General features: G+C 36.3%; 1 protein-coding gene and 1 long non-coding RNA gene across 2 annotated transcripts in view; one reads left to right on the top strand and one right to left on the bottom strand.

The window, feature by feature from the left end:
- The window catches only part of LOC141351464 (uncharacterized), a 461,703-nt gene that overhangs the window by 65,540 nt on the left and 369,034 nt on the right, over positions 1-27,129 (top strand). The window lies entirely within an intron of this gene.
- The window catches only part of LOC129432496 (scavenger receptor cysteine-rich domain-containing protein DMBT1-like), a 35,794-nt gene continuing 30,945 nt past the window's right edge, over positions 22,281-27,129 (bottom strand). The window contains exons 14-18 of the mRNA XM_055190949.2: positions 25,959-26,264; positions 25,566-25,865; positions 25,326-25,414; positions 23,616-23,708; positions 22,281-23,359 (exon numbers count right to left, since the gene is read on the bottom strand). Of these exons, the coding sequence (XP_055046924.2) occupies positions 23,619-23,708; positions 25,326-25,414; positions 25,566-25,865; positions 25,959-26,264 (785 nt within the window). The 3' untranslated portion in view covers positions 22,281-23,359; positions 23,616-23,618. The remainder of the gene's footprint in view (positions 23,360-23,615; positions 23,709-25,325; positions 25,415-25,565; positions 25,866-25,958; positions 26,265-27,129) is intronic.

The raw sequence follows: 27,129 nt of genomic DNA, 5'->3' as shown, positions 1-27,129 counted from the left end.
GCAGCAACAGTGGCGCAGTGATACTTATGTAATGCGGTCTGAACCGCGGGGTTAACAGGTTATTTTATCATGTCTAGAACGCATTTCAACCAATCAGAATGAAGGACTATTTTACGGTAGTCTCAGACAAAACACGGCAATGGAGAAGCGGTTGCTATAGTTACAAAATCTCACAGTGTAAACTAATCAACGCACGCAGCTCAACAGACGGCGGATTTTTGTACAATGAAACTTCGCAAATAACAGACTGTAAAGTGGCGCATGTATAAAACCTCAAAGTAATTCAAACTAAAAGCACTTTACATTGACTGACGATCAAACTGCTATTCTTTTATTAAATGCACATCACTTTTCTCTAAGGGATTATTCCAATCGTTAATAATGTTTGTTGGTACTTCCCTTTCTTAAATAACCATAAAATCAGGCATTGCATGCGATGTTAATGGACCTGTTATAGTCCCTATAGTTTTTAATGGGACTTAACGACTTTGTAGCAATGCATAGCAGGACTTAAGATAATACTTTAGCATTTAAGGGTAAATAATTATTGACAGGATTGCCTCCCTGAGTAAACACTTAAGGGTTTTTCTTGCAACCCATTTTTATTAAGGGTACCCTTAACTTTATATTTAAGGAATTTCTTAGCTTAAGGACTTTCATGCAACCGGGCACTGTTCTTTCATTTAAATATTTTTTTAGGGGGGTTTCCCGGACAGGGATTAGACTAGTCCTATATTAAAATAAATGTAAGAGCTGTCCAAAGTGAAAACAAATTGTACTGACATCTTAAAATACATTAGTGCCATTTGTCTCCCTCAAAATGCACACAAGTAATGTTTTTAGTAAGGCGTGTTTGTTGAAACTAGTTACATTTCCTAATTAAACCAAGGTTTAGTGCTGGGTTAAGCTAATCCCTGTCCGGGAAACCGCCCCTTTATGTTTATATATTTATTTTATTTTCCTGGAAGGCATTTTGTGACACTTTTGAGAAAATCACAAAAAATGCTGGCAGCCAACTTTTTAAAAAAGGTTAGTGGAGAATGAGTTAAAATAAAGCAGGCATCTGTGATTTGGCCTGGTAGGCACTGCCGGATTATCCATAGTCGGGAATGGGCGTGTTCCCTGGGGCACCAGGCAATAGGGGAGCACGAAGGGTTCCAGACTAAATTTTTTTTTACTAGTACCCGCACATGTGCGGGCACTCGTGACAATAATATGGAAGCTGCGATCAGGTTTTAACCGCTTGCATGACACATCAATCGTTTAATGTCACCATGCACTCAGTTGAATCTATCAATGGGTCTACGCAGCCCGGGTAAAGTCAACACATCTCACTTAGAATTGCAAAAAGACGCACATGCGCGTTTAAAATTAGACATTACAGAGATGAGAGACAAAGACAGCGGGATATTTTTTAGCCTAGACTAACACCAAAAACATTATAGATGAGAATAAAGGTTTTAGACATCAGTGCCCAGTTAAGGCTAACTGGATAAAAGATGAGAAACGTGTAAAGGATACAATTATGTATATTGCCATGCCACTCATCTCATTACAATATGCTATGGATATAACTTATTGTATATGTATGTATCTTATGCCTATAATTAGTTAAAGGGATAGTTTGGCCAAAAATGATATTAAACCCATGGTTTACTAACCCCGAAGCCGTCCGAGATGCATATGTCCATCATTTTTTCATACTAACACATTTTCAGTTATTTTAGAAAATGTCTTATATCTTCCAGCTGCTAAACAGTAAAGTTACGGGGTCCAGCTCCTTCAAGTAAAAAACAAAACAAAGTGCATAAATCCTTTCCCAAAGAAATCCAAACAGCTCCAATGCAAAGGGCGAGGGCACAGAGCAGCAGCAGCAGAGAAACCTCCGTAAACTGCGTACGCTCTCATCTTGAATACGGACACGACTAAGATGGAGGCGCTACCGGAAGCTGTTTAATTTAATTTATATTTTCTCTATTTTAATATCATTATTATTTTACAATATTACTTTACAATAAGGTTGTATTTGTTATAAACAATAAGTTAATAATGAATGAATGTATTGACATTAACTAACATTAACAAGAATTAATATTTGTTAAAAAAAACAATATTAATCATTGTTTGTTCATGTTAGTTAGTGCATTTGGTAATGTTTACTAATACAACCTAATTGTGAAGTGTTACCGTTCACCATAAAAATAATATTGAAATAATTTCATTGATCTGAATTTAATACACACATTTAATATTGTATGACATTTTATGTAAGGACATTTTATAGAAAGAAAAAAAAAAACAGGGAGCATAGAGTTCATAGTAGCCGCACTTTGCATAGAATTTGCAAAAATGTCTCACATCGACTTGCTTTTTTAGCACTATGGCAGGATTTATTTTGTTTAGCATTTAATTTGTCTGCTTTTGATCCGATCCATCTCTTTATTCTTTTTCTCTTTCCATTTAATTTTTATAAATAACATTTTGAATTTGTAATGAGAGAAATTCATGTAGGCACAATTATATTTTTCTCCTCATAAATGTTAGTGAATTACAAAGAGTTTTAGCTGCCATCAAGATAAAACAAGAATTTCAAGACCACTGCCCTCTTTTGATGACTTTATACATCCATTATATAGGGGTAGCTATGTGCCTTATACCGAGCTCAGCCCGTGTACCTGTAAACAAATTAGGCACTTTCATTCAAACACAGACTTTTCCTGACAATGACAGTTTGCATATTTTAAACTGAAAAATCCACCGGGCAGCACCTCAGAATCTGCTATGAAAACAAACTCTATTACTCTAACTATTATGGTCCAAACATTAAACTTTAGGAAGTGGAAGAGATCAGTGAATGGTTTATGTAACTGCAAAACATTTCTTGAAGTCCTTTCATTTGGATTCTATTTTAGTTCATCCTTAAGTAAGTTTATACCTTTTGTGTGCAACTCCAGCTGAAGAATGTCTGAATTACAATGGTCTACAAATTTGGGGAATTTATCGACCTCTTGAGAATTTTTATTTTTTCATATTTTGATGAATTAGAAAACCGTTGATAAAGGTGCTGGTTGGCTACAGTTGTCTAAAGTTTTTGAGGAATTTCACAATAAAGAATATCTTTACAGGCAAGGAAGAGTGCCATTAAGCGGGAAAGTTAGGCTCCACGCACTTTTGTGGCCCCCCAAGATCATTTTAATTAGTAATAGTAGTAATGTAATAGAAATAATAAATGTATCTACCAAAGAGTTACCAGTAACACTTCCTATGAATCTCATTTTTACAATTACTTATAAATAATTATAAAAGGGTCTCTAAGTAATTATTACTTGTCTATAAATATATTTATAAAGACACAACAACACCTATTCCCCATTATAAGAACAGTTATAGTTACATTTATAATATTTTATTATTATTTATAAGTGATAAATTTGCTTTACAATGTGCATGCTCATAATCCACTATCTACTGTTTTATAAGTTTTAACTTCTAAGTCGTATGCTTTCATGATGGTATTTAAAAAGTATAATGTAAAAAATAATGTTGCTGTGTTTTACTAGCATGTAAATTGCTTTTGTGTAATTTGTTTTCACCACTTTTAGATGCATTATGCCAACACCTCAAATGCTTGTAGCGAGGATGCGGGCTCCGCATTTATTCGATGACGCTGTACGGGCTCTGTTTAAAATACATTAAAAAATAAGTTTAATTATTTTGCTACACCCAATACGCGGTATTTAAATTAAAATGCAATTACAAATATTTAACCACTTAATGTAAATTAATAAAAGGGAAAAACATTAAAACGATTATTTTGCTAGTTTTGCTTGACTATCTTAAACGTATATGTGATGGGAACATCCATCACATGGTGAAATTGGACAAATTGTTTAGATGGCAATACTATTTGAATGGTAGCTTAGATTTAGAATAGCAACCACAGCGTTGGTTGCCCGTGACAATGCTAGTTTAACTTATCTTACTCCTCTTCAGTAACGCCTCATCTGATCATTCATCTTTGGAGGTAAAATAGTCCATTGTTTAGGGCACTGGCATCACCAAGATTCATCAGATTGAGGCAATCATGCTTATACGAGCAGCTATTTAATAACTTTAAAAACACTTTGCTTGCCACAGTCTACACAGGACTAGTGGGAGGTGTGCATTGATACACATTTAATTTACATGTTGGTCGTTTCTCAATTCAAAGGCTGTCAACAAAATTGACGTTCATCTTGTTTTTGTTCTGAAAATGTTCCATCGCGACATCCGACGGGTATTCCCAGAACGCATCACATATAACAAGCAGAATTCTTTCAAATTGTCAACCAGTAACGTATCTTTTCTTATTACAGCTCTAACGTTGTTGTCCACTTTTGTACAAGGTTTTCTGTAAGTATTGAACATAAAAAAGTCAAATTGGTTTTTTTGTTTGACTTTGTCTGTTAAGTGTTTAGCATAGCATGGTTATACATTTTAACACTTGGTAATATATTTTTAAATCAATTAGTTTGGACAATGAATCTGTATTAATATTAATTATAACGTAAAGGAACCGTATGTAGGATTGTGGCCAAAACTGGTATTGCAATCACAAAACTTGTGGGTAAAACTGGTACTGCAATCACACAACTGGTGGCCAATACACAAAATGACAACATAAACATCAGTTGAGGGCTGCAACTCCACTGTTTAAATGACAATATCCTGGCCATATCAATGTTGTCAGTGATATAAGTATTTGAAATGAAAATGATTTCTTAATGCCTAGTGACATATCAGGGCCATTTTATGATTCATTGATATACATTTCTTACATACTGTTCCTTTTACATTATTAAATGTTATTAATGTTGTAAAATATATTGTTCATTGTTAGTTCATATTAGATGAAGAATTTACAAATGATAAGGGATAAAAGTAAAGTTTAGTGCTTTTTTACCATTTCCTACACAATTTCTGCTTCTTTCTCTGGCTAACAGATTTGGTTAGTTGTGTTTTTACAGTGTTACCATTGCTTGCGAGCTATTGGGTTTCCAGTAACCAGGCAAGTCACCCCAGGATGTCTAGTTACAACTGTAAGTCATATAGTTTCTCGACTACAATATTAAATACTTTTACATCACATGTAAAGGTACACCGAAATGTGGCTAATCACTTTATGTGTGGTGTTCCTGAGTGTCCTTGCACTTTTCAGAAGTTTCAATCATTTAAGTGTCATATGTATCGGCACCATGGCAAGGCAAAAAATACCCACCTAAAAACAAATCTCAACCCCAATATGTTATGTTGTCATGTCTGGTTAAGGATTGCACATTCGAGAGCACTGATTTTTCAAGTCTGTGTGCACACTTAAAATGGCATATAAAGAATGGTAAAAATGTGATATGTCATTACATAGGTTGTGGTAAATATTTCCAGATTAGGTTAACATTTTCTTCTCATTTAAGTAGAACCCATAAATGTTCATACAACTTGACACTAGAAGCCATACTGCACCTGACAGCCAGCAAATGAGCAGTGCACATCTTCTTTTTAAATGCTCCATGAAGCTGTGTTTGATAACCTGCAAGACACAGAGCAGAATGTTGTGTCTGATCAAGGGCAGTTTTTAAACAACTTTGTTCTATTTTATCTTAAAATGCTCCTTCTTGCTAGCACTATTCAGAAAATCATAGAGGAATTTCAAGAGGTGCACAGTTGTGGCATAAAGCATGTTTTTTCAAAAGTTAATGAGAAGATAACAATACTAAACCTGCCGTACAATGAATTTAGTCAGATACTGTAGGAAGTTTCAAAAGGAAGATCTCTTTATAGAGTGTCATGAAGGGCCCATGAAGTCTGACCAAACAAGGATTTTTTTTTTCAAAAAGTCTTTTAGTTATATTGAGCCCACCCAGGTCTATCTAGGTACAGATGCAGCTGGCAGGGAGCGCTTTTTTCAGTGTATACCCATCAAGCAGACACTAAAGTCTCTTGTCAGTCAGTCAGTAGTTGAAGACCAAACAAAGATGAAGAATATGTCAAAATTTCCTCTGGATGATTTGGCAGATGTGATAGATGGAAAAACTCTAAAAGATAATACTTTGTTAAAAGAATCTCCCTCCTCCTTGTCAATAATTACGTACCAAGATTCCTTTGAAGTGGTCAACTGGCAAAAAGAGGTATAAAATACTGTGTGTGTACCTGACTCTTGGTGAAATATTACCCCACAATCGCTCATGTACAGATCAAATGCAGTTGGTACTGCTGTGCAGGGAGGAAGAATTTTGTTTATTTGGGCAAGATAAATTTCCCCTCTAGTAGCTGATTTGAAAGACATAAAAGAGTTGGGCTTTGAGAGCCAAAAAGGGCATTGGTTTAAGTCACGTGATGGGATGAGAATTATATAAAAGGCAAGTTTTGAGGCTACCTGGTGATGTGTCATCTTTGGCTCCGCCCTCTCGTGGGACCCGATTCATGGTTTCTGCCTAGGTATGTGCGTTCGCATGGTGTGTCGATCTTTTTGAGTGTGTGACGGCGCTGCTGTTTTGCCTGTGGGGGAAACTTTATGAATGTTTTGCTCACCACAACTTGCCAGTTTGTTTGCCGACGGCGAGCTGTTTACTGTGTTGCCTACGGCAGGTTAGCTGCTGGGGACGACTCCTGGTCAGTGTGTGTGTTTATTCAGGAAGACTTTACGTGCCGCTCGTTTACGAACAAAGTTACCGTTACCCGCCTTAGTCGGGTTTCATTTTATCTGCCGGTGTTTGTATCGGCTAGGGTAATACTGTCGACGTGAATTCTCCCTGATTTTGTGTATCGCGTAATCATGTGCTTTATGTGTGTTATGTATTTTCGTTTTTGATTTATTTCTTTGCTTTTGGTTTATTTTCTTTGTTTTCGATTTATTCCCAAACCTACTGGTGATTGTTACTGTTATATGACCAGTATTAGGTCATTCTAACTACTGTTTGAATCGTACCTTTCTTATAGCCATCCTTTACTTCAAATGTGTGCCTCATTCTGAGTTTACTTACGATCTGAACCATACCCCTCGTATAGCCCTTGTCTATTGTGAACCACCGTTGTATCGTCGTATATGCTGGTGGGCTGAACAACTATGTGAACAGACACTTCTGGGTAGTTATTTATTTTTTGCTACAACTAACACTGCTACGAGTGTACTGAGGCAGAGTGTTGGCCTCGTAAGACCCTTATTAATGGGGTATTGTGTCCAAGAGCAGGAGTGAATGTATTGTCTCTTTACGAGAACATAAATGCATGTACTTCCGATTTGAGCATTGGGTTTCATCCCCGTGGTAACGGGACTTCTTTTGAGTTGTTTTGATCAAAGTGTCGTTTTGTTATTTTTCTTTTCATTTATTTGGTTTGTCGTTTAAGAATGTAATTTTCTTTAAAGGTTGAATGTTTTTTGTTTTATTGTCATTTGGTTTTGGGTTATTTGTGTGGGGTGGGTCATCCTTTTGGAGGGGGGTAATTTCTTATTCTTTTCTTCGTGTGGGTTTCTTACACTGTGTGCTGTGCTTACTTGATGATTTTCACCTGTGTGCATAAATTTGGGGTTACGAATTGTATGTGTGTGCAGCGAGGGGTTACCTCCCGTCCCATTTGAGTAGCTATCCTTTTCCAGCGGGTGTGTTTTAATGTTGTGTGTTATATTAAGAGCGCCCCTTTATTATGTGTTGTGCTAAAGATTTTAAATATAAATAAAAATATATATTTTTTGCTATTATTCTGGTGCCTTCGTTCCTTGCTCCCCTCCTGGTAACGAACCTGTGTCCTTTGGATTGTTTCCCTGACAGTCAGGGGTGGCGTAGTCGCAATTTGGCCCTTCGGGGTCTGGTTAATTACATCTTTAACCTTTTGATAGACGTATCCGCTGTCCACTTGACCGCTCTATTACCCTTTTTGGGTTTAGGCCGGCCGCAGTGGAGCGTTTACATTGTGTTTGGCAGCGCACCGCTTCACTACACAAGGATGGTACCAGTGTGAAAGGAGCCCTGATAGCCATATCAGGGGACAATCTTTGGTCACACTGTATTGGAGGACTCAAAGAGAATTTTAGCAAAATCAAGCATTTCTGCCATTATTGTATGATAGACAGGGACACATTTCAATCACCTGGAAAACTAGGCCCAAAGAAAACATTTGAAAACTACAAATAGAGTGTTGAGCAACTCAAGAGTGACCAATCAATAGTCAATGGCATTAAATTTGACTCTGTTTTTAACAGGTCTCCCACCCTGTTAGGGACATGACCTGCTTGAGGGGGTGGTCCCTTTGACTTGGCAATGTACATTAGCCATCTTGTAAATGTTGAAACACACTTTACTTATGTAAAGTTGAACAGGTGTATTTCACAGTTCAAATATTTAGGGAGTGATATAAACAACAAGCCATGTGAAATTAGGGAGGATGGGGAAAACTTGCAGGTCACACAGCACAGAACTGGTGTTTTTAACATTTGCTTCTTCTTTACATTGGAGATCGTATTAAGGAACCAACTGACAACCAAGTTTGGCAACTGTGCCTTAAACTAAGATAAATAGTTGAGCTGATATGTGCACCAAAAATCAGCAAAGGACAAATTGCTTACTTGAAGAGTCTCACTGAAGAATATTTACACGTCAGAAGCACCCTGTTCCCTGACATTCCACTAAAAGCCAAACATCACTATTTGGTGCACTATCCAAACCTAATTCTACAATTTGGCCCTTTAATTCGACTGTGGACCCTTCGATTTGAAAGCAAGCACTGCTATTTCAAATAGTGTGCAAGGAGACTATGAAACTTCAAAAATTTGTGCAGCACACTTGCAGAAAGGCATCAGTTATTGCAGGTGTACTTATGCTCAGGCCAGTTGCTCTTTCCAGACATTCGGGTGGTAGGGCTACTACCTGAACAAGCAACTTTGAAGAGAGCCTCTACAGTCATCGTATTCAGCATGCACTCAGCAGGACTTTATGACCAGCAGAGCAAACACTACAGAGTTAACTGCTGTGGTGTTCAAGAATACTAAATATCATAAAAAGATGGTTGTGGCAGTTAATGACAGAGGAAAGATTGTATTGATTTTACTTGATTAAAACAGAGTGCTCCTGATTTTGGAGAAGCACCAATCTGTTAAACTGGTGGATGTTGGAGTTTATTACCTGACTGCAAAGAGTGACTACATTTGTCTGGGCATAGACAGTTAAATTGACTATTACCCATTACCAGTTTATGGCTTATGTGGTGTTTCAGTTGTTGCCTTACATCACTCTATTTGTGTTTCATTTTGCAGGTTTCACAATGCCTGAAACAGTTGTGGATGCAATAACAGCAGCACTCCCAAAGCTGGATGAAGATCACCTAAAATCCTTGCTTGAGCGACTGCTTTTGGTTGTTGGAGTAGAAGAAGTTGCAGATCTAATTTATGTTTAGGAGGATGTCATTTAGGACATACTGACACCCCTACAGACCCGCAAACTAATAGATTTCTTTCATAGAAGAGGTTTGTAATATTTTGTAAAATCCAATATAAGATTTAAAATCAATTAGCAGCATATTTTATGCACTTTATTCACTGTTATGTACATACAACCACAAAGCTCAAGCAATCCAATTAACATCAAAGTGGTACCTTATTGTTACTGCTATGTGTGATGATTAATGGTTATTAATGATGAATACAAACAGTGATGACATCAGCATAACAGATTTTTAGGGCATGGTTTTAAGTTGACAACATGTAAATAGTTGTTTAGTAAAAAAACTATCTACTTTGTTATTTTGTGGCTATTATGTGGCTTACACATCCTTCTTTCAGAACCTAGGATGAAGAATCTGTTAGTTATGTAGACCTATGATATTCCCAATTGTTGTTCTGCCAGTGTTGTAAAGAATTTTGGTTGTTATGCTGTATATCTCAAGAGCCAAAACAATTGTGTTTAAGATATATGTATGATTTGGGAAAATGTGCTCTTTAACATGTATTAAAATCAAACCTTAATAACCTCATGGTATTGATGATAATACAGATGATAATGAGGTAGCTGAGGACTATTCATTTAATTCAACTCTAGTGCAAATAAAACAATTATTTGTGCAGCTGCTTATGATAAAATGAATTAATATTTTAACTTAATTTGTATTACTCATCTTTTGTCCAAGATTCTGCCCTCTGGGAGAAAATGGCTCCAACTCTTCATCATGCAATTTCTATAGGGCAGAGGCCAACCCACTCTGACAGGTTACAGATGATAAGAATTTTTGTGGACGCAATCCTAGCACACTGCCCAAACCTTACCAAAGCTGAATGTAGTCAGATCACCAAGAATGATGTAGCCCAATATCCCAAATAATTTGCTGATGTACAGTAATCTCTTCTCATACAGATCAAAACTAGAGTGGAACATGTTAACAGAGGAATACGCTAGCTAGAATTCGAAGACCAAAGAGGACAAATAATACTAATGAGGATATTTCCCAGCCTAAGAATATCTGCATTAAAGTGGACAATTATGGTTGTATCAACTGGCAGCCTCATAACCTCCCTTAAGGAGAGACAACAGATTCTCTTGAAGTCAAGAGGCAGATGTTGGTCACACTGTACAGGAAAAAAGGACCCAGATGGGCAGACTGTGAAGGTTGATGATCTCATGTACATTACATACATACAGTAGCACCAGTTCATCAACTCTTATCCTTCTCCCACAGTCAGTGATATTATGCTGGAGTGGCCTTTCTTTTCCAGAAAAGGCGGTTCCTTTCTCATTTTGAAAGGCTGACTGGTATTGACATTCTCACAAGACTCACTGTGGCTCTACAGAATAAAGGCAGGTGAATCATCAACTACTTCCAGCATCACAAGTTAAAGTGGAGAAGGGAGATTCAGGCTCTGCTGAATAAAATTGAGAATGACTCAATGACACTACAAGACCAATATTTAATGGTGATTTCAGTCATCTTGCTCTTAATGGCCTTCTTCACAGAAGCAATGCAGTCAGTGTTCATCTTAGCTGATGTAAGTATTGTTTTATCTCAACACATTGTTTGTTTTTCTTGCAGAACAATGAAAGCATTTGCACTCGGTTTAGGGTTAGATTTAAATAAAATTACATCCTTACCCAAACCCAACTCTAACCCCAATGCCAGGCAACAATTGTTCAAAGTTTTGAAAATATAAAAGAATAAATCAGAAAAAATAGTATAAACGAATACTTAAGGTTACATACTAATGCAAATACCAAATCTAACCCTAAACCGAAGCGGCAATGGTTTAAAATTAAGAAAAAGCAGTCAAGTAACCAATCCATGAGAATGCCACGGAAAAAGATGCACGCACACACACACACACACATAACACTCTTACACACAAGACTCAAACATGCCCACACTCAACACTCTGTACAAAGTTGTCTTTGTTTGACATAATTTTATTATTCTTGACTAGATCCATTTCTCAAAACAGAAATATGCACACTTTGGTTATAAGAATGCATTGAATTTTTTAGCAGAGGTGTCCTTAGACCTTATTGATAAAATATTGATTTAGGAATAAAACACTGTATCCAAATCAGTAACAGTTGTACTTTCTCTTCAGGATATTCAATCATGAAGGCATCAAGGTGGACTTTGAGGGGAAAGTAGTCATGACGTCAGAAGGCCATGACAACTTTGTAGCTGCCTTTGCTGTGTTTTTTGCCAGTTATTACTAGCCTGGCTGCGCCCTTCTATGCACTTCCACTCAATTTCATTTTACTTCAGTACTACATCTAGGATTTCGGTCTATTCTAGCGTTTTGAGAAATCAAATTTTTGTAGGACCAATCAGTGAACAGAGGGAGTGGCTGAGAACGATGACGTTGATGTTGTGTGTCAGTTTGAGTTGTAGTTCAGTAATGGCAGTGGAGAAAGACGTGAGAATGTCACGGGCTGGGATTGAACCCGGGTCACTGGTGTGGTGATCAGAGAAATCTACCACTTGGCCACAGAGGCAGTGATGTTGGACCCAACTGAAACACTTAAGGCAGAACTCCAGCTAATGTTGATTTATTAAAAAAAGGTTTTGCATAAAAAAATCCAACAAAAGTTCTTCTCAGACAGAGGAATAAATTGCAATGGAAAAAACACAAGGTAAAAAACTAAAACTCGAGGGGAGAAAATAAAACTACAGAACATTCACACTCAAATAATAAAGAACAGGAGAAGGAGAAGACAAGACAAGTTTTAGTAAAGAGACATGAAACGTGGGGTTAATTCTAAGGGAACGAGGGAGAAACAAACAATAAGAAACGGGGTTTACTTTCCTTCGTATGTGGAAAGGCCCGATGTATTTCTGGGAAAGCTTCTTGGACTCAACCCGGAGGGGTAGGTTCTTGGTTGCTATCCAAACCCTTTGACCAGCTCTGAAACTAGGGGCTGTCCAGCGGCAGTGGTTAGCCTGACTTTTGTATCGTTGAGAGGCCAGAAGGAGATTATGCCTGGCCTTTCTCCAGGTCAGTCAACAACATTGGACAAGGCGCTGGGCAGAAGGTACACCAACTTGAGCTTCTTCTTTGGGAGATAAATGGAGAGTATATCCGAAGTAGCATTTGAAGGGGATAGTCCGGTGGCAGAGGACTGGAGGGAGTTGTGGGCATATTCAGCCCAAATGATATAGGTGGCCCAAGATGTAGGATTATTGGCCGTCATACAGCATAGGGTGGTTTCCAGAACTTGATTAAACCCAAAACCGGGATGAGAACTGGTGACCCCGGTCAGAGACAATGTCCAGAGAAATACCAAATAAGCGGAAGACATAGTTCATGAGGAGCTCAGCAGTCTCCTTAGTCGAAGGCAGCTTGGGCAGGAGAAAGAACTGGCAGCCTAAGAGAACCGGTCTACAACCACCAGGTGTAAGTCCTGTCACAAAGTCTAGAGAAAGGTGCAACCATGGTCTGCGGGGAATAGGTAATGGATGAAGCAATCCCTGAGGTCGCTGATGTGTAGATTTTTTCCTGGTTGCACATGATGCAGGCATCTACATACACCTTAACATCCTTTTTGTTTGACGGGCACCAAAACCCCCACTGGAGGAAGTCAAGTGTGCGAGCACTTCCTGGCATGTCAAGGAGACTCATGACCCCATTGCAGGACCCGAGCCCAGGCAGATTTAGAAACGTAAGGGTGTCCAGTGGGACCACCACCTGGATCAGGCTCATGGGCAAGGGCCTCTCTCACCACTCTCTCCAGTTCCCATTGAAGGGGTGCAATGATCCTAGACCTAGGAATAATCGATGCCAAAGGCTTCTCTTGTGTCTCAGGAGAGTATGCTCGGGACAGGGCATCTGGCTTGACATTTTTGGTGCCGGATCTGTAAGAAGAGAAATTAAAATCAATTAAAAACAGGGACCATTGAGCTTGCCGAGGATTCAACCTCCTAGCCTGATGGAGATATTCCAGATTCTTGTGGTTTGTAAGAACCTGGAAAGGGTGCTGAGCCCCCTCAAGCCAGTGGTGCCACTCCTCCAAAGCAAGTTTTACTGCAAGTAACTCACCATCCCCCGCGTAGTAGTTGCGCTCAGCATCCAACAGGCGGAGAGACAAATTTATTAAGTAGGTCCCGAAGAACGTCATTAATTAGTGCCTGAAACACAGCTGGGGCATTGGTAAGCCCGAATGGCATCACGAGATACTCATAGTGGCCTGTGGGAGTGTTGAAGGCTGTCCCCTTGCCGGATCTGCACGAGATGGTAAGCATTACGGAGATCCAGCTTAGTGAATATAGAAGCCCCTTGAAGCAGTGGCCATGAAAGGTAGGGGGTATCGATTCCGAACTGTGATCTTGTTGAGGCCCCGGTGATCTATACAAGGCCTCAGACCTCCATCTTTCTTCTTAACAGCCCCAGCTGGAAAAGTTTAGGTCCGGATGATGCCAGCTGCCAAGGACTCCTTAACTCTTTCCCCGCCTCGGGAGACGGGTGCTTGTTCTCCAGACACCATCAAGCTTCTCATGCTAACACATTGACCCCAGAGGATCTTATGAAAACTTTACATTATTTTACTCAAAGTCAACGAAAATCGAGCAGGACCAAAAACATTTTACAGCTGATCGCTGTGAAAGACGTTAAGCGAAGACGTCAAGTATAACCGCAATGACAGGGTTCTTAATATGACAAAGTAAGTGTTTTGATTAATAACATTAATGTTTATATTTTTAATTAGTGTATACAACTAGTCAACTAAATGAATATAACATGGCAAAGATGAATGCACATTTATATAGGCTATTGATTAAATAGATTTATAACATTTTGAATAAAAACTTGTCATGGATTTATTGCATTTTGTGGAAAAAATAATCTGTTTTTATAATAAATCTTTGAAAATCAACTTATGGATTTGAATTTTTTGTTTTTATAACCTAAATATGCTACGTGAAAGTTTGTAACAGAAAATAGTTGTTTTCATCTTGTTACTTTCTTGGTATAGAAAACACGTTTTTACCAAAATTTGTCAAAACAGATTTATTGCGTTTTGGAACAAAACTCTTCATATATATATTGTAACAGTCACAAAACTGTCACAATGTTTTTTTTTGTTGTAATGCTACTACACACCATGAGAGGGCAACAGTGAGCTGTACTCCCAGGTTTAAGTAGGGGTGTGGTGTAGAGCAAGTCAGATCTGTAATGGAGGAGCAAGCATGGCTTGTAGCTCAATACAAACAATTGGTCCTTATTGAGAAACCTTGAGTTTTCTGCTCAATTTAAAAAGGACTTCATGTTTTGGGGGGAGATATCACAATGTCCTTATCCATGATTCTGAAATGACATGTATCAGAAAGGATTTTGAAGCAGGATGTAACCTTTGTAAATGTGGTGGATCTGAAAAAAGGATTATGCCACTTGAGTTTACGAAGACTTGCTCGTTGCGTGAGGAACTTTGAATTACTTGCTTGCACATTGATTTTCCTAGACATTGTCTCCTGCACTATTTGAAACTGGACATTCATCATCTTTATCATCTTTATCATCATCATCACAAACAGCTAAGACTTTCACTTCAATGTTTCTGGATGTGTATATATGGGTTTTGTAAATGTTTATACTTTGTTATAATAGATAAAATGATTTAAATGAATGAAAACACTTCAGTTTATTTGGGTTTACACATCATAAGGTTGTTTATGTACCAGACCTGTACCCCATTTGCTTTATTGAATGTTCTGTGTTTAATACAACAAACATATAGTTAGAAATACCCTCCCTATAAACAGATATATAACTAATATTTTTACAAGTTAGAGGTAGCGGTTATAATATACACACACATGTATGTGTATATATATATATATATATATATATATATATATATTTATGGCTTTATCTTGTCTTGTCAGTGCTCTGTTTTCCTTGTTGTTTTGTGTTTGTTTCACAGATTCACGTGCGCGCCTCTCACAGGTGTTCCCGGTCTCTGTGATTTCCTCACTGCGTCATCCTCACCTGTAGCTTGTTTATACCCCAATCGGTATCTGTATAAGTTCTCTTCTTTCCCCTCAGTGTTTGCGAGTCCGTCACTTGATGTCATCTGATGTTCATTTGATGTATGTCGTCGTATCGTGTCTTGTTGACTTTAATATCTGTGCTTTCTGCTTTTCGCCATTTCAGAGATTCAGCTGCTGATTCACCATCTGTGGATTTATATCTCCCCGCTGTGGATTTACTACCCGCTGTTGGACTATAAGTTACTCTATTCCCTCTATAGACTGTCGCCATCTGACTTTAGTTCTTCACAGCGAGCAGCGGAGTGTTGTGCCCTGAGGGGTATGCCCGATTGCGGGTTGCTAATGACTGTTTTCTCTGTGTACATAGACTGCCCATGCACCTGTCGAAAGCCTGTCTGGATTAATTAATCAACGGCAGTCTATTCTGTTTTCTTCATTGTCAAATAAAAGTACCTTTTGCATTGGGATCTTAACTCTGTCGTTCCTTACAGTAAAAGTAACAATCTAATTATTAACTTGAGTAAGAGTAAAAAAATATTATGAAAAACTACTCAAGTAGTTAGTTACTCGTTACTTCCGATCTGATTGAAAAGCAGCGCAAAAACACTGAATTTCAGACTACTTGGAGGGCTTTCACAAACCTCTCCTTAAAAATCTCATTGTTCTGCTTATATACTACTTATAAACCTAGGTTAAAGTAAAGCAGCCTATCTCAGTCCTGCAACATCACATAATGCGTCATTAAAAAATTTTTTAAACACACTGACTGGTGAATTGTTACTTTTTTTAACACAACAAAACAGGGTAGATTTTTGTGTTACACTTGTTTTTATTAAATAAACATGACTATGATCTCTTTAATATGTAACTGCAAACATATTTTCTAATTTATCTTTTTAAAAAATAATGAAATTACATTTGCATTTTAAATTTCAGTTTTATCAAATGTTTCAAAAGCAACCAACAGTACAAACTTAAATTTAACACTTTGAAGACTATGAAAATGAAATTAAATAAAATTAGAATAATATAAATGGGACAAAAGTAAGTGTTACTTTCGTCACAACAGCATCTCCTCACATTTAAACCCGATTTACTTTTATTTTGAAAAACTCTGAGAGTTCAAACTTCAGGATGTGTTAGAGCACTAAATAACCTGAAGACAGATGAAACGAAAAACAACGCGAAATATAAGAAAACAATGAACACTTAAGGAATTTACTTATCATGGTTAAAAGCACCTTTCTGGATCTACACGTGGAAAACTGTGAGTAAATAACGCGATATTTGTCAGCTCTGTCAAGGGTTGTAAAGATGCTGTCATAGTTTGGGATGCAAATGTTTTCAGTCCTCTGAGAAAATCGCTTTGTTACTTTTGTTCCACGTTCTCCCCTATTATTAATGCAAGACGTAACATTATGCTGTTCAATTTGTTTAGTTTTGTGGGGAAATTATATGGAAATGTGCAGATGTGAATGTGTTAGTTTGTAAGGTTTACAGCAGTGTTTCTTAAACTTTTTCAGCCCAAGGACCACTTTATCTTCCAATTTTTTTCTGAGGACCACCTAACAGAATCCCACTCTAACATGCCCCATAAAACAACAAAATAGGATGTCATGAAATAGGAGAGGAAGCAAATGCAAGTAAAGATGTTTATTGAAAACAGAGTGAATTGATAAATGATGACAGCTGAGCGGGTGACACAGGCATGAGAGGTGGCCAGCGTGGAAACAGATGAATCCGGTCGGTGATAATCCAAATACAAATCCAACACGAACACGAAAGCAGGAACACAGCAGACTGGAAACACACAGCACGAGACCTTACTGACATCCACAAACGATCTGACAAAGGACATGAGAACTGGGTGAGTATATATAGGTGAGTAAATGAGCTGCAGCTGGAGTGAGTAATGACAATCAGGTGCGCTGGAGGTAAGTGCCAAACACGCCCACTACACACACAAACACAACACAGCCATGTGAATCAGGAAAGAAACAATGCATTCATAAACCGTGACATAGGAAGGATAAGCTAAATTTAAGTTTAATATGCAACTGTTTCAAGTCAAAAACTAATTTTTTAAACACAAATGCAATGCTATGTTCAGAATTATTATATGAATTTTATTTCATTTGAACAAGTAAATGTGAAATGATTTACAGCTTGAACAACAAACTGCACATATGAAAAATAACCTGCAATTAAACATAGTATAACAGCCTAGGTCCCACTTAATGTCATTCCAAATAGCCCTTAGAGGTGGTGGGTATATGAAGTCTATGGTTGTAACTATGGTAACAATAAAATGTTGAAAAAAGTTCCCCTTAATGTCCAAAATCACTGAAATTACATGGATTTTACACATGAAACAAAAACTAGTACATTACAAAATTAATAGATCTGTGGATTTAAGCTGCTTTCAGTTGACACTTGATCCTTCTTTTGACTCCTCTTTGGTTTAGCCATCAATCCATTTTTACGTTATTAAAACAGAATGGCAAGAACTGATATCACAGTTTTGCAAGTGCATTAAAAATCTACTTAAATAAGTGAAGATTGTATAAACACTTGGCTAGCTTAGGTCATCTTTTGGCGTCCACACTTTGAGAATTACTGGTTTACAGGAATTTTCATTGCTTGCACAAGAGCGCATATGGCAAAAACACTCAGACAGTGTGTAAATATAGTATTGGAATAAGATAACAGTGCCCATAGTTACCAACTGGCCATTACTAGTGTTCAAATGGGAATTACTGCACTTACCGCTACACCGAATGTAGCGAAGTAAAAGTACAGTTTTTTCACTAGAAATGTACTTGAGTAAGAGTAAAAAGTACCCATCCTTAAAGGAACAGTATGTAAGAAATTTATATCAATTAATCATAAAATGGCCCTGATATGTCACTAGACATTAAGAAATATTTTTCATTTCAAATACTAATATCACTGACAGCAGTGATATGGCCAGGATATTGTCATTTAAAAAGTGGAGTTGCAGCCCTCAACTGATGTTTATGTTGTCATTTTGTGTATTGGCCACCAGTTGTGTGATTGCAGTACCAGTTTTAGCCACAAGTTTTGTGATTGCAATACCAGTTTTGGCCACAATCCTACATACTGTTCCTTTAAGTTTACTCTAAAAAGTACTAGTTACCCAAAAAAAAATTACTCAAGTAAATGTAAAGAAGTAAATGTAATTCGTTACTACCCAACTCTGTATTTATATGTATATGTTCGGCAGTGGGCCTACATAAAACTTTGGATTGCTTTAAAACTTTTTAAAAAGGTACAGAATGCCACACAGCAACAACGTTCCACCAAGCAAAAAGCAGATGTAATCTTTACAAAAAGTAAGGTAAATGCCACTAGCAATATTTAAAAAAAACATATACATGTATATTGTACATTACGTTTATTAAACTAATTATCAAAAGAATGTGGTACAACATGCCACAGGATTTTTTATTGATATTTATTGATACTTTAGAGTTTTCTTATGTCAGGTAATCTTGCTTATGCTGTGAGTGAAAGCAGTGCATGTGACCGCTTGATATGAGAGACACATCCTGTTTTTAAAGGTGATGTATGCATGTTTCTTTCAATGCTGACATTAAAATAATAGTTATTTATTGTTTAAACATTTTGGTGATTCTGTGTGTGTTCTTGTGGCACATTTACTTTCAATAGCAGAATTGCTTACTATTTTATCTATATGTTGTAGGTGGATCATGAGTGAAGCTCAAAAAAATTGAAAAGCTGCAGGTCGGCCATTGGCTTGATAAAAGTGTTTTATGTGAATTCAATTTATGAATAAATCTTTCACCAAGCATTCAGCTATTGACTGACAAAACAGGTAGCTTGTCCAGAATCATATTAAAACTTATGTCACAGCCTACCTCTCAAGATCAACATGACAATAGCAGACCCTACTCTTATCTGATCAAATGCTCAACATCATTGCCACAAAAAAAAGAACATTGGATGGAGTATGCACAATGATCTAGCAAACAATATAATATGGACTTTTTTGGCTAGCTTCTGCAAACATTGACACAATCCTACTGACTTATTCTTACAGTTAGTAATGTATTATTAACGTCCCATTAATTTGTATTCTGTGTCGTCTATCTGTGTGTGCTAAAATGTATACATCTGAATGTAATGAAATAATATGTTAATATTCAGTATTTATTATCATTTGCATGTTTTGATGTGTCATATGTCATGATTTTTTTGATTTCATGTAATTGTTGTCTATTTAGAATGATTTTCTTTGGCAAATTGTATTGTTAATTTCTTTAATATTAAAGCAGTTATTTAACATCCATACCTCATTTAAAGGTATAGCGGAAGATTTTCCCGAATTATTTAAAAGAACCGCCCCTCCGTATTTTTTAAAAAATGCACACGAAACTCTCTACCTCCTCCCGAGAGGGAACGCCTGTTAAACACGTGCACGAGACAGAGAGAGAGAGAGAGAGAGAGCATGCAGGAGCCTAGTTCATCTATTCGCTCTGTTTACAAGTTGCTGTCGGCATGTTTACCGTGTCTGTGCGGTTCGTGACTCGTGCGAGGGCTAGCATCGCTAATCATAACTTACATGAACTTTACTAGCAGTGATTTTAAATGGATTTCTCCAAATAGCATGACAAAATGTACCTTTCCTGTAGAAACTTCGCGTGGGAAGCCCAACCTGTCCTTTTAGCTCACACCAGAAGCCAGCGTGTGAAATAGTCTCCCATAAACAGTCTGGTCTTGTTTCTTTCTTTATAGTCCTTTCTCTTCTTGTCATACAATTCGTAGACACTTTTTCTCTTGCGACCCTCAGACATTTTGAAAAAAAAAACACAGCGAGAACGCGAGCTTCAATGAATGGTTGAAACCGTAGCACAACACACATACACGTGAAAATGCGCATGTGCAGAAAGCGAACCGAGAGGCGAGCACGTACAACGGTTATACGTCAACATATAATAAGAATGATTGACATCTGGGATGACCAATAACAGAGGTGATCCACCCGGAAAACGAAAATCTTCCGCTATACCTTTAAGTATTGATTTGTTATATTTGCATTATAATTCTTTTTTTTCAATGTATATTTTAAACTTAACAGTGTGATTTTAATACACATATTTATTATTGTATAATACCTTATGTAATAAAAAAGTTAAAGTCTTTCTGATGGCTTGCAGTTCTGTTTTTAAACTGTTAAACCTTATAAAGTGTTAAAAATAAAAAGTGCATAAAAAATAAAAATAACCCTCTTGATAATAAATTATCAAGTTCTTTATAGCACCACTGATGTTCTATGTAGCACTTTTCAAGGCAAGGTTCTATATAGCACCAAAAAGGGTGCCTCTATTGTTACAAGCTGAAGAACCCTTTTTTGGTACTAGAACCATTTTTCTTAAGAGTGTAGTGGATTCTATTTAAAAAAAAGTTTCCATTTCTGCGAGGTCGTGGCTGACAGCTCCACCTACACAGCAGGATTGTTCCTGCATACCGTCTTTTGACAGTTGTCTTTGTCATATTGATCATTTAATTGAATATTGCAATTTTATATACTTAAAACATTAAAAACATATTTTTAGACCACATTATTGCGTTCCCTTGCAATACTTTTTGCATTCCCTCGCAATACTTTTTGCGTTCCCTCGCAATACTTTTTGCGTTCCCTCGCAAAACTTTTGCGTTTCCCAAGAAACCTTTTGCGTTTGCTCGCAAAAAGAGCATCGTGAGAAACCACAGTGCTTCACAGCGTCACCTGAGGCAGTTCATTAGGCAATGGCATCATTGATGCCCACTGTTTGAAGATATGATAAATAACTACTGTTATTAAAGAATTATACATTTCAGACATTTAAATACACATAAGCACTGGTAAAACAATAGCCTACATTTAGTTTGTAAAATACACACTGGTGTCTGTGGAAGCAGCAATACAAATCTATTTAAATAAGATATTAATTTGCAAATAATAAATAAATACATATTATTTTCAAATAATAATAATTTGCCGACATATGTTATTCATATCAGACAAACACAGTGGAAGTATAAAGTTTACTATATTGTTATAAAGGTTATAATAATACCTGTTTGAAAGACAGGGATGCGCACATCCCTTGCGAAAAATAAGTGTGCTTAAATGTACTTTTATAAAGTGTACTTATTACATAAATATAATATACTTTAATACACTTAAGTGTGAATTAAATGCAATCTTTTCGGCGCACTGAATGCACATTAAATGTAATTAATTTCAAATATACTTATACTTATACAAATACTAATCTTACATGCCATTGTTTATTTTGAACTTGGACTTAAATACAAAGAAATGCTGTATAATTCTTTAGTAACAGTAGTTATATATCATATCTTAAAACAGCGGGCATCAATGATGCCATTGCCTAATGAACTGCCTCAGTTGACTCTGTGAAGCGCTGTGGTTTCTCGAGAAAACAGTATGCTCTTTTTGCGAGTGAACGCAAAAGGTTTCTCGGGGGAACGCAAAAAGTATTGCGAGGGAACGCAATATGTGGTCTAAAAATATTTACCAAAGTGACCCTTCAAGGGCTCCGTAATATTCCAATCAGCTAAATTTCAAATAACATTCACATTGTGCTAGCTAGGTTTGTTATTCATTTTAACTTTGGTCACAGAATGTTAGTGTTTCTCACATAAAAAAACTTGGATTTTACCAGCCCCCCCCCCCCCCCCCGGTGTTGCCCGGTGATAATAAACACACTCAGACACATTAATGACTGAACTGAATTCTCTTTGATTGAACACAATGTTACTCAAGATCATAAGCTTTTACTGGCACACAATGACATTACATTACATATAATTTAATCATGTTTTTACATTTCTGATCCTAAACGCACACACCTGTGCAAATGATTCCCACAATAATATTGTACACAGCAAAAAAAATTTATGTGCAAGAGATTTCTTAGAGTTATTAAAGACCATTCATAATGTTCAACATTCTCAAATATTAAATTAAACATTCTTGTATCTACTAAAAGTGATCATCAAATAAATGACTTGATGAAAACAGACTGTAGTGATTTGCATCTTTGCTTTCTGCAGATGCTATAATAGGAAATCTACATGTCTAGAATTAAAAAGGCAGAATATTCTTTAACATATTAACCTAGTTAAAAATGAGCACAGAATAAGCTTATAACATATAACTAAAATTGCATCTGTTTATAAGTAAAAACACACCCAGGCAATAAAACAAAATGTTATTGCTCAGTAGTTGTTCTTATATAGCTCAGAAAATGTAAATATCAACTGAGTCTCGGACTTTCTTCTAAGATTGCTTAAGAGATATAAAGAAATTGTTTGTTTGTTAAAATGCATCAGGAATATTGAGCTATAAAATAATGTAAAACTAAAATATCCGGATTTGTGTAAATTTGATGAGAAAAGCTTGAGTTCCTTTTGAAACCTTCAATAATATTGACTTTTGGCTGCAGACATGGCATATCTAAGATCAATTTGTGACACTATTGAGATCTCTTCTAAAACTCTAATGGAGACATTTGTACGATTTCAAGGGAGAAATAGGAGAAACATCAGGGACAAAAGCAAATGTTTCCAATTGCTTTCTATTTAATAACCGAGATATTAAAGATTAAATCTAATGCTTTTGTTTCTGATGGGTCCCCCTTTCCCAATTCAGCATCATTACAGTTTATGCATTTAATTAAATTGTATACAGTATTTAGTATTTTTTACATATTACATGTTAAAATTTTACAAAAACATTTGTATAGGGTACAGACAGTACAGCAAAAGTGAACATAAAAAGATTACTATAAAGTTATTATAATTAGTTGTATGTTTTCTGTCTTGCATTAGAAAAGACCTGTTAAAACAACAGGTGTTAAATTATAATATTAAATAAATAACACAATCACAATTTCACTGCATGAGGTAAAATATTCTTGACTCCCACACTGAGATCTATTTTAGACAACTTTAAATTTAGTCTAAGTTTATGCAAGAACTCTAAAAACGGTCAATGTTTCTCCAGTAACTCCATCATACGCTCTCCGCACTCTATCCAAATATATAATATTTAAAGAAGAGAAAGAGAAAGCAACAGCTCTCAGTTTACAAACCTGTCATGCTATTATATGTTGGAATACGTTCCCGTTAAGCTGTTTTCTCCATTTCGCAGAACAATTTCCTTTACTTTTTACCACTTTGGTTATCTGTAAAATTGAAAACCTAACAGATTAACTGAAAAGCATGAAACATTATTTAGCTGATTACAATAAAACCTAATGATTCTAATGATAAAGAGAGGTAGACTTACTCTACACAATTTCACACCAGTAAACAAAAACCATTTTTAACCAAAAAATCTGCTCTTCTTTTATTGCCCTAAATTTAAACTTTTATCTATTTCATTCTTACTTTGTCAATTTGCTAAGTTAACATAAAAGCCATATGCTAACACTACTGTACACTTTAATACATTTCTGTAGTTTTTACCGTACAGTATTATTACTGTAAAATGAAAACGTAAACTGTAGAACATTAAAAAGCAGGTTGCTGTAGATTTTACAGTAAATATATTAATCATGCGAATCAGAATTCGCTAATTTTTAACAGGAGTTTTTTCTCAGCTGGATTAACCGACATTGACATGCACATATTTTGCCTAGTTTTACCTCAGAAAGGTATAGTTGCTTATTATTTTTTATTATTTTTATTATATTCATTTTCACTCGTGAAGTTTTACCTTTTAGAGTCGACATTTCACATTTTAATGATTTTTGTGTCAAAACATTGTGATCTTCCTTTTACAGTACACACAATTAAAGATGTAATGCTCATTTCAGACGTATAATATTTGCTTTGTTAAAGCATGCTGTGTTACATTACTGAATATTAATGTAATATAAATTACAGTATATACTTTTGATTGATTAAATCGACAGTAAGTTTACAGTAAAGTAGATAGCTGCCAGTAAGTTGCTGTAGATTTCACAGTATTATTTTTACAGTGGAGATACTGTATATCACAAGATTTTACCATGGAAAAGAGAACAAGGAAACTTTAATAAATTATTTAATTAAAAATGTAATGAAGATTATTAGTTTTAAATTATTTTAAAACGTTTTTTCAGTTTGTGTGTAAAAATATGAAAAGATAAATTCAAACATTTATTTATTTATTTAATAATATAAAAAAATTAAGTTCATTGTCTAGCAATGAGGGAAATCGACACTGCGTCATGAAACATCACTTTGGGAAAGAACGCCACAGCATTTGCACATCTGAATAATCTGTAAAACTAGCCTGTCTTATAGGCAGTGAGTGATGACATCACGAGTCCACCGGATACCAGAAGGTATAAAAGAGAGGTGCAAACATTTAAGCTTTCTGTCATTCAACGAGCGCTCTGTATTGAAATTGTCTGTCAAAATTGTATGTCAAAACTATGTCCTAGTCAGAACTAGTTTATAAAATAGCTCTTGAGGAAGAGGCCTGCTGTCATTGCGAGAATCTTTAGCTGAACTGTATAATAACCAGAGTACTAATAACCTGAGTACCAGGTAAAGAAGAGAGGTCTAAGTTTATGATGCAGCTTCTTGTTTTCTATCTCAGGGAACGGGGTTACAGTTGCTACAGTTGTTTTTTGCAACAAACTGCTTCCTTGCTACCTTTACAAACATCACGCATCTTATTTCAAATGAAATAATGTAGTCATTAGAAAGAAAACAAGGTTACACATTTTTTTTGTAGTCCTTACTGTCTAAAAGACAAAATGCAAGTAGTGAAATTAGTATTTATTTACACAGTTAAGCAGATGTTATCTCACCTTGTCCATTATCATCTTCATGATTTTGGGGTCGTTGACGTCAGTCTCAGCTGAAATGAAAATCTTCACCACATTTTTTCTCACAAAAGCTGTAAAATTAAAAGGGACTTTGTCAAGAATGGCTTATCAAAACAAATATTAATTTGATTTATTTGCTAGGAAAAAAGCATTGGAAAGGGAGATACTTCAATTAGAAACCTCATTCATAATACATATTTTGAGTTAGAAGTTTTATCTTACTGATGCAAGCAACTCCTGCAAAATGTCCATCCACACAACTGCTCACACCGCCTCCAGTAAATGAACACTCGCGCAGTGTCAACTCTTTTCCAGTACACATAACATTATCCATCCATATTGGCCCATAATTTGGAGCCATATATGACTGTAGCACTGGAAATTCACCACAGCCAATCCCACTACATGCAACTGTTGCTTCTTGCAGACCCATGCCAGTGTGACAAACTGCACCCCAGTGATCATTATAAAGAACCTGAAGTTTGCCATCACATGAACTCGAACCATTTACCACCTTTATATCTGCAGAAAATATTGGTTTCACATACAGTTGAAGCTCTTTCAGTAATTGAACTGCTGAATCATTATTAGTAATAAAACATAATTTGATCTTACCTCGACATACGACTCCAGCATCTTGTTCATGACTACAGGTGCTTGTTCCTAACTTCTTTGATGGACAATTTTTCAATAAGAGCTCATTCCCAGAACAAGCCACATTATCCAGCCACACGTGTCCTAAACCCTGCCCAAAGTAAGCCCCGGACTTTACTTCTATTGGAGTTCCACAACCCATGTTATTACACACCACTGCAGCATCTTTTAAATCCCAGCCAGCATCACAGACGGTTCCCCATTGATTATTATATAAAACCTCCACTCTTCCAGAACACAGATTATCTCCATTTACCAGTTTAATATCTAGAAGAGAGTACATAAAACCATAAGCAGGTGTTCAAAAACATTAAATTATCTGCCATTTACATAATCATACTTATAAAGCTGTGGACTATAAACTGTCTGATATTATATGATCAAGGACACTTTGGTAGGTCAGTTTCACAAACTGCAATTCAAAATGATATTTGCAATTGAACATTTGTAGAAAAAAAAAAAAAACGATTTCTGATAACCCCCGTTATGTGTTGCCGTGTCAACTGGGAGAAATGGGGTTTAGGTTCTGAAACGTCACATTATGCGCCAGAAAATGCTTAATGTCATGTGAGCCCCCTATTTTTACAGTTGAAAGGAACAGGAAGTCGCCTGTGTTATTTGTTGGTGTCGATTCTGATTGGTTTGCATGGCTTTATTCCTCTCCGTGCACTGCCGCCCATAGGTTTGCCATAGTTATTATGGCTCTCAACGGCGTATTTATGCGGGTTGATGTCAATGATAAATTCTTTGAAAGTGATGTTGTGTGCACAATGTTGTTATTGAAAATGGAAGGGGGGAAATATTTGTTTTTCTAAATACCTGGCTATGTGTAAATGTGGTCTTCAGACGGGATTAGTTTTCCAAACTACGACGTCTGTGATTTTATGTACCGATTCGGACAGGATTAAAATTCTCAGGCTATTCCAGAGATGGGAGTGTCTTGTTTCATGCGTTTGGGCATTGCAGAAGATAACGTGCTCTGTATACACGTGTTTGTAAGGTTTGATATTTTGCTTTAAATGTAAAATTATTACAGAGCATGTCATTTTAATTAATTTAATTTTAACAAATCAAAATAACTTATACAAATCCTACTAAAGTGGCGTTTTATATAACTGGCTGCTAATAATAA

This window comes from Misgurnus anguillicaudatus, chromosome 1 (genome assembly GCF_027580225.2).
Source record: "Misgurnus anguillicaudatus chromosome 1, ASM2758022v2, whole genome shotgun sequence".
NCBI lineage: Eukaryota > Metazoa > Chordata > Actinopteri > Cypriniformes > Cobitidae > Misgurnus > Misgurnus anguillicaudatus.
Note: the sequence above shows the minus strand (reverse complement) of the source record. Positions and strands in the feature narration are given on the sequence as shown.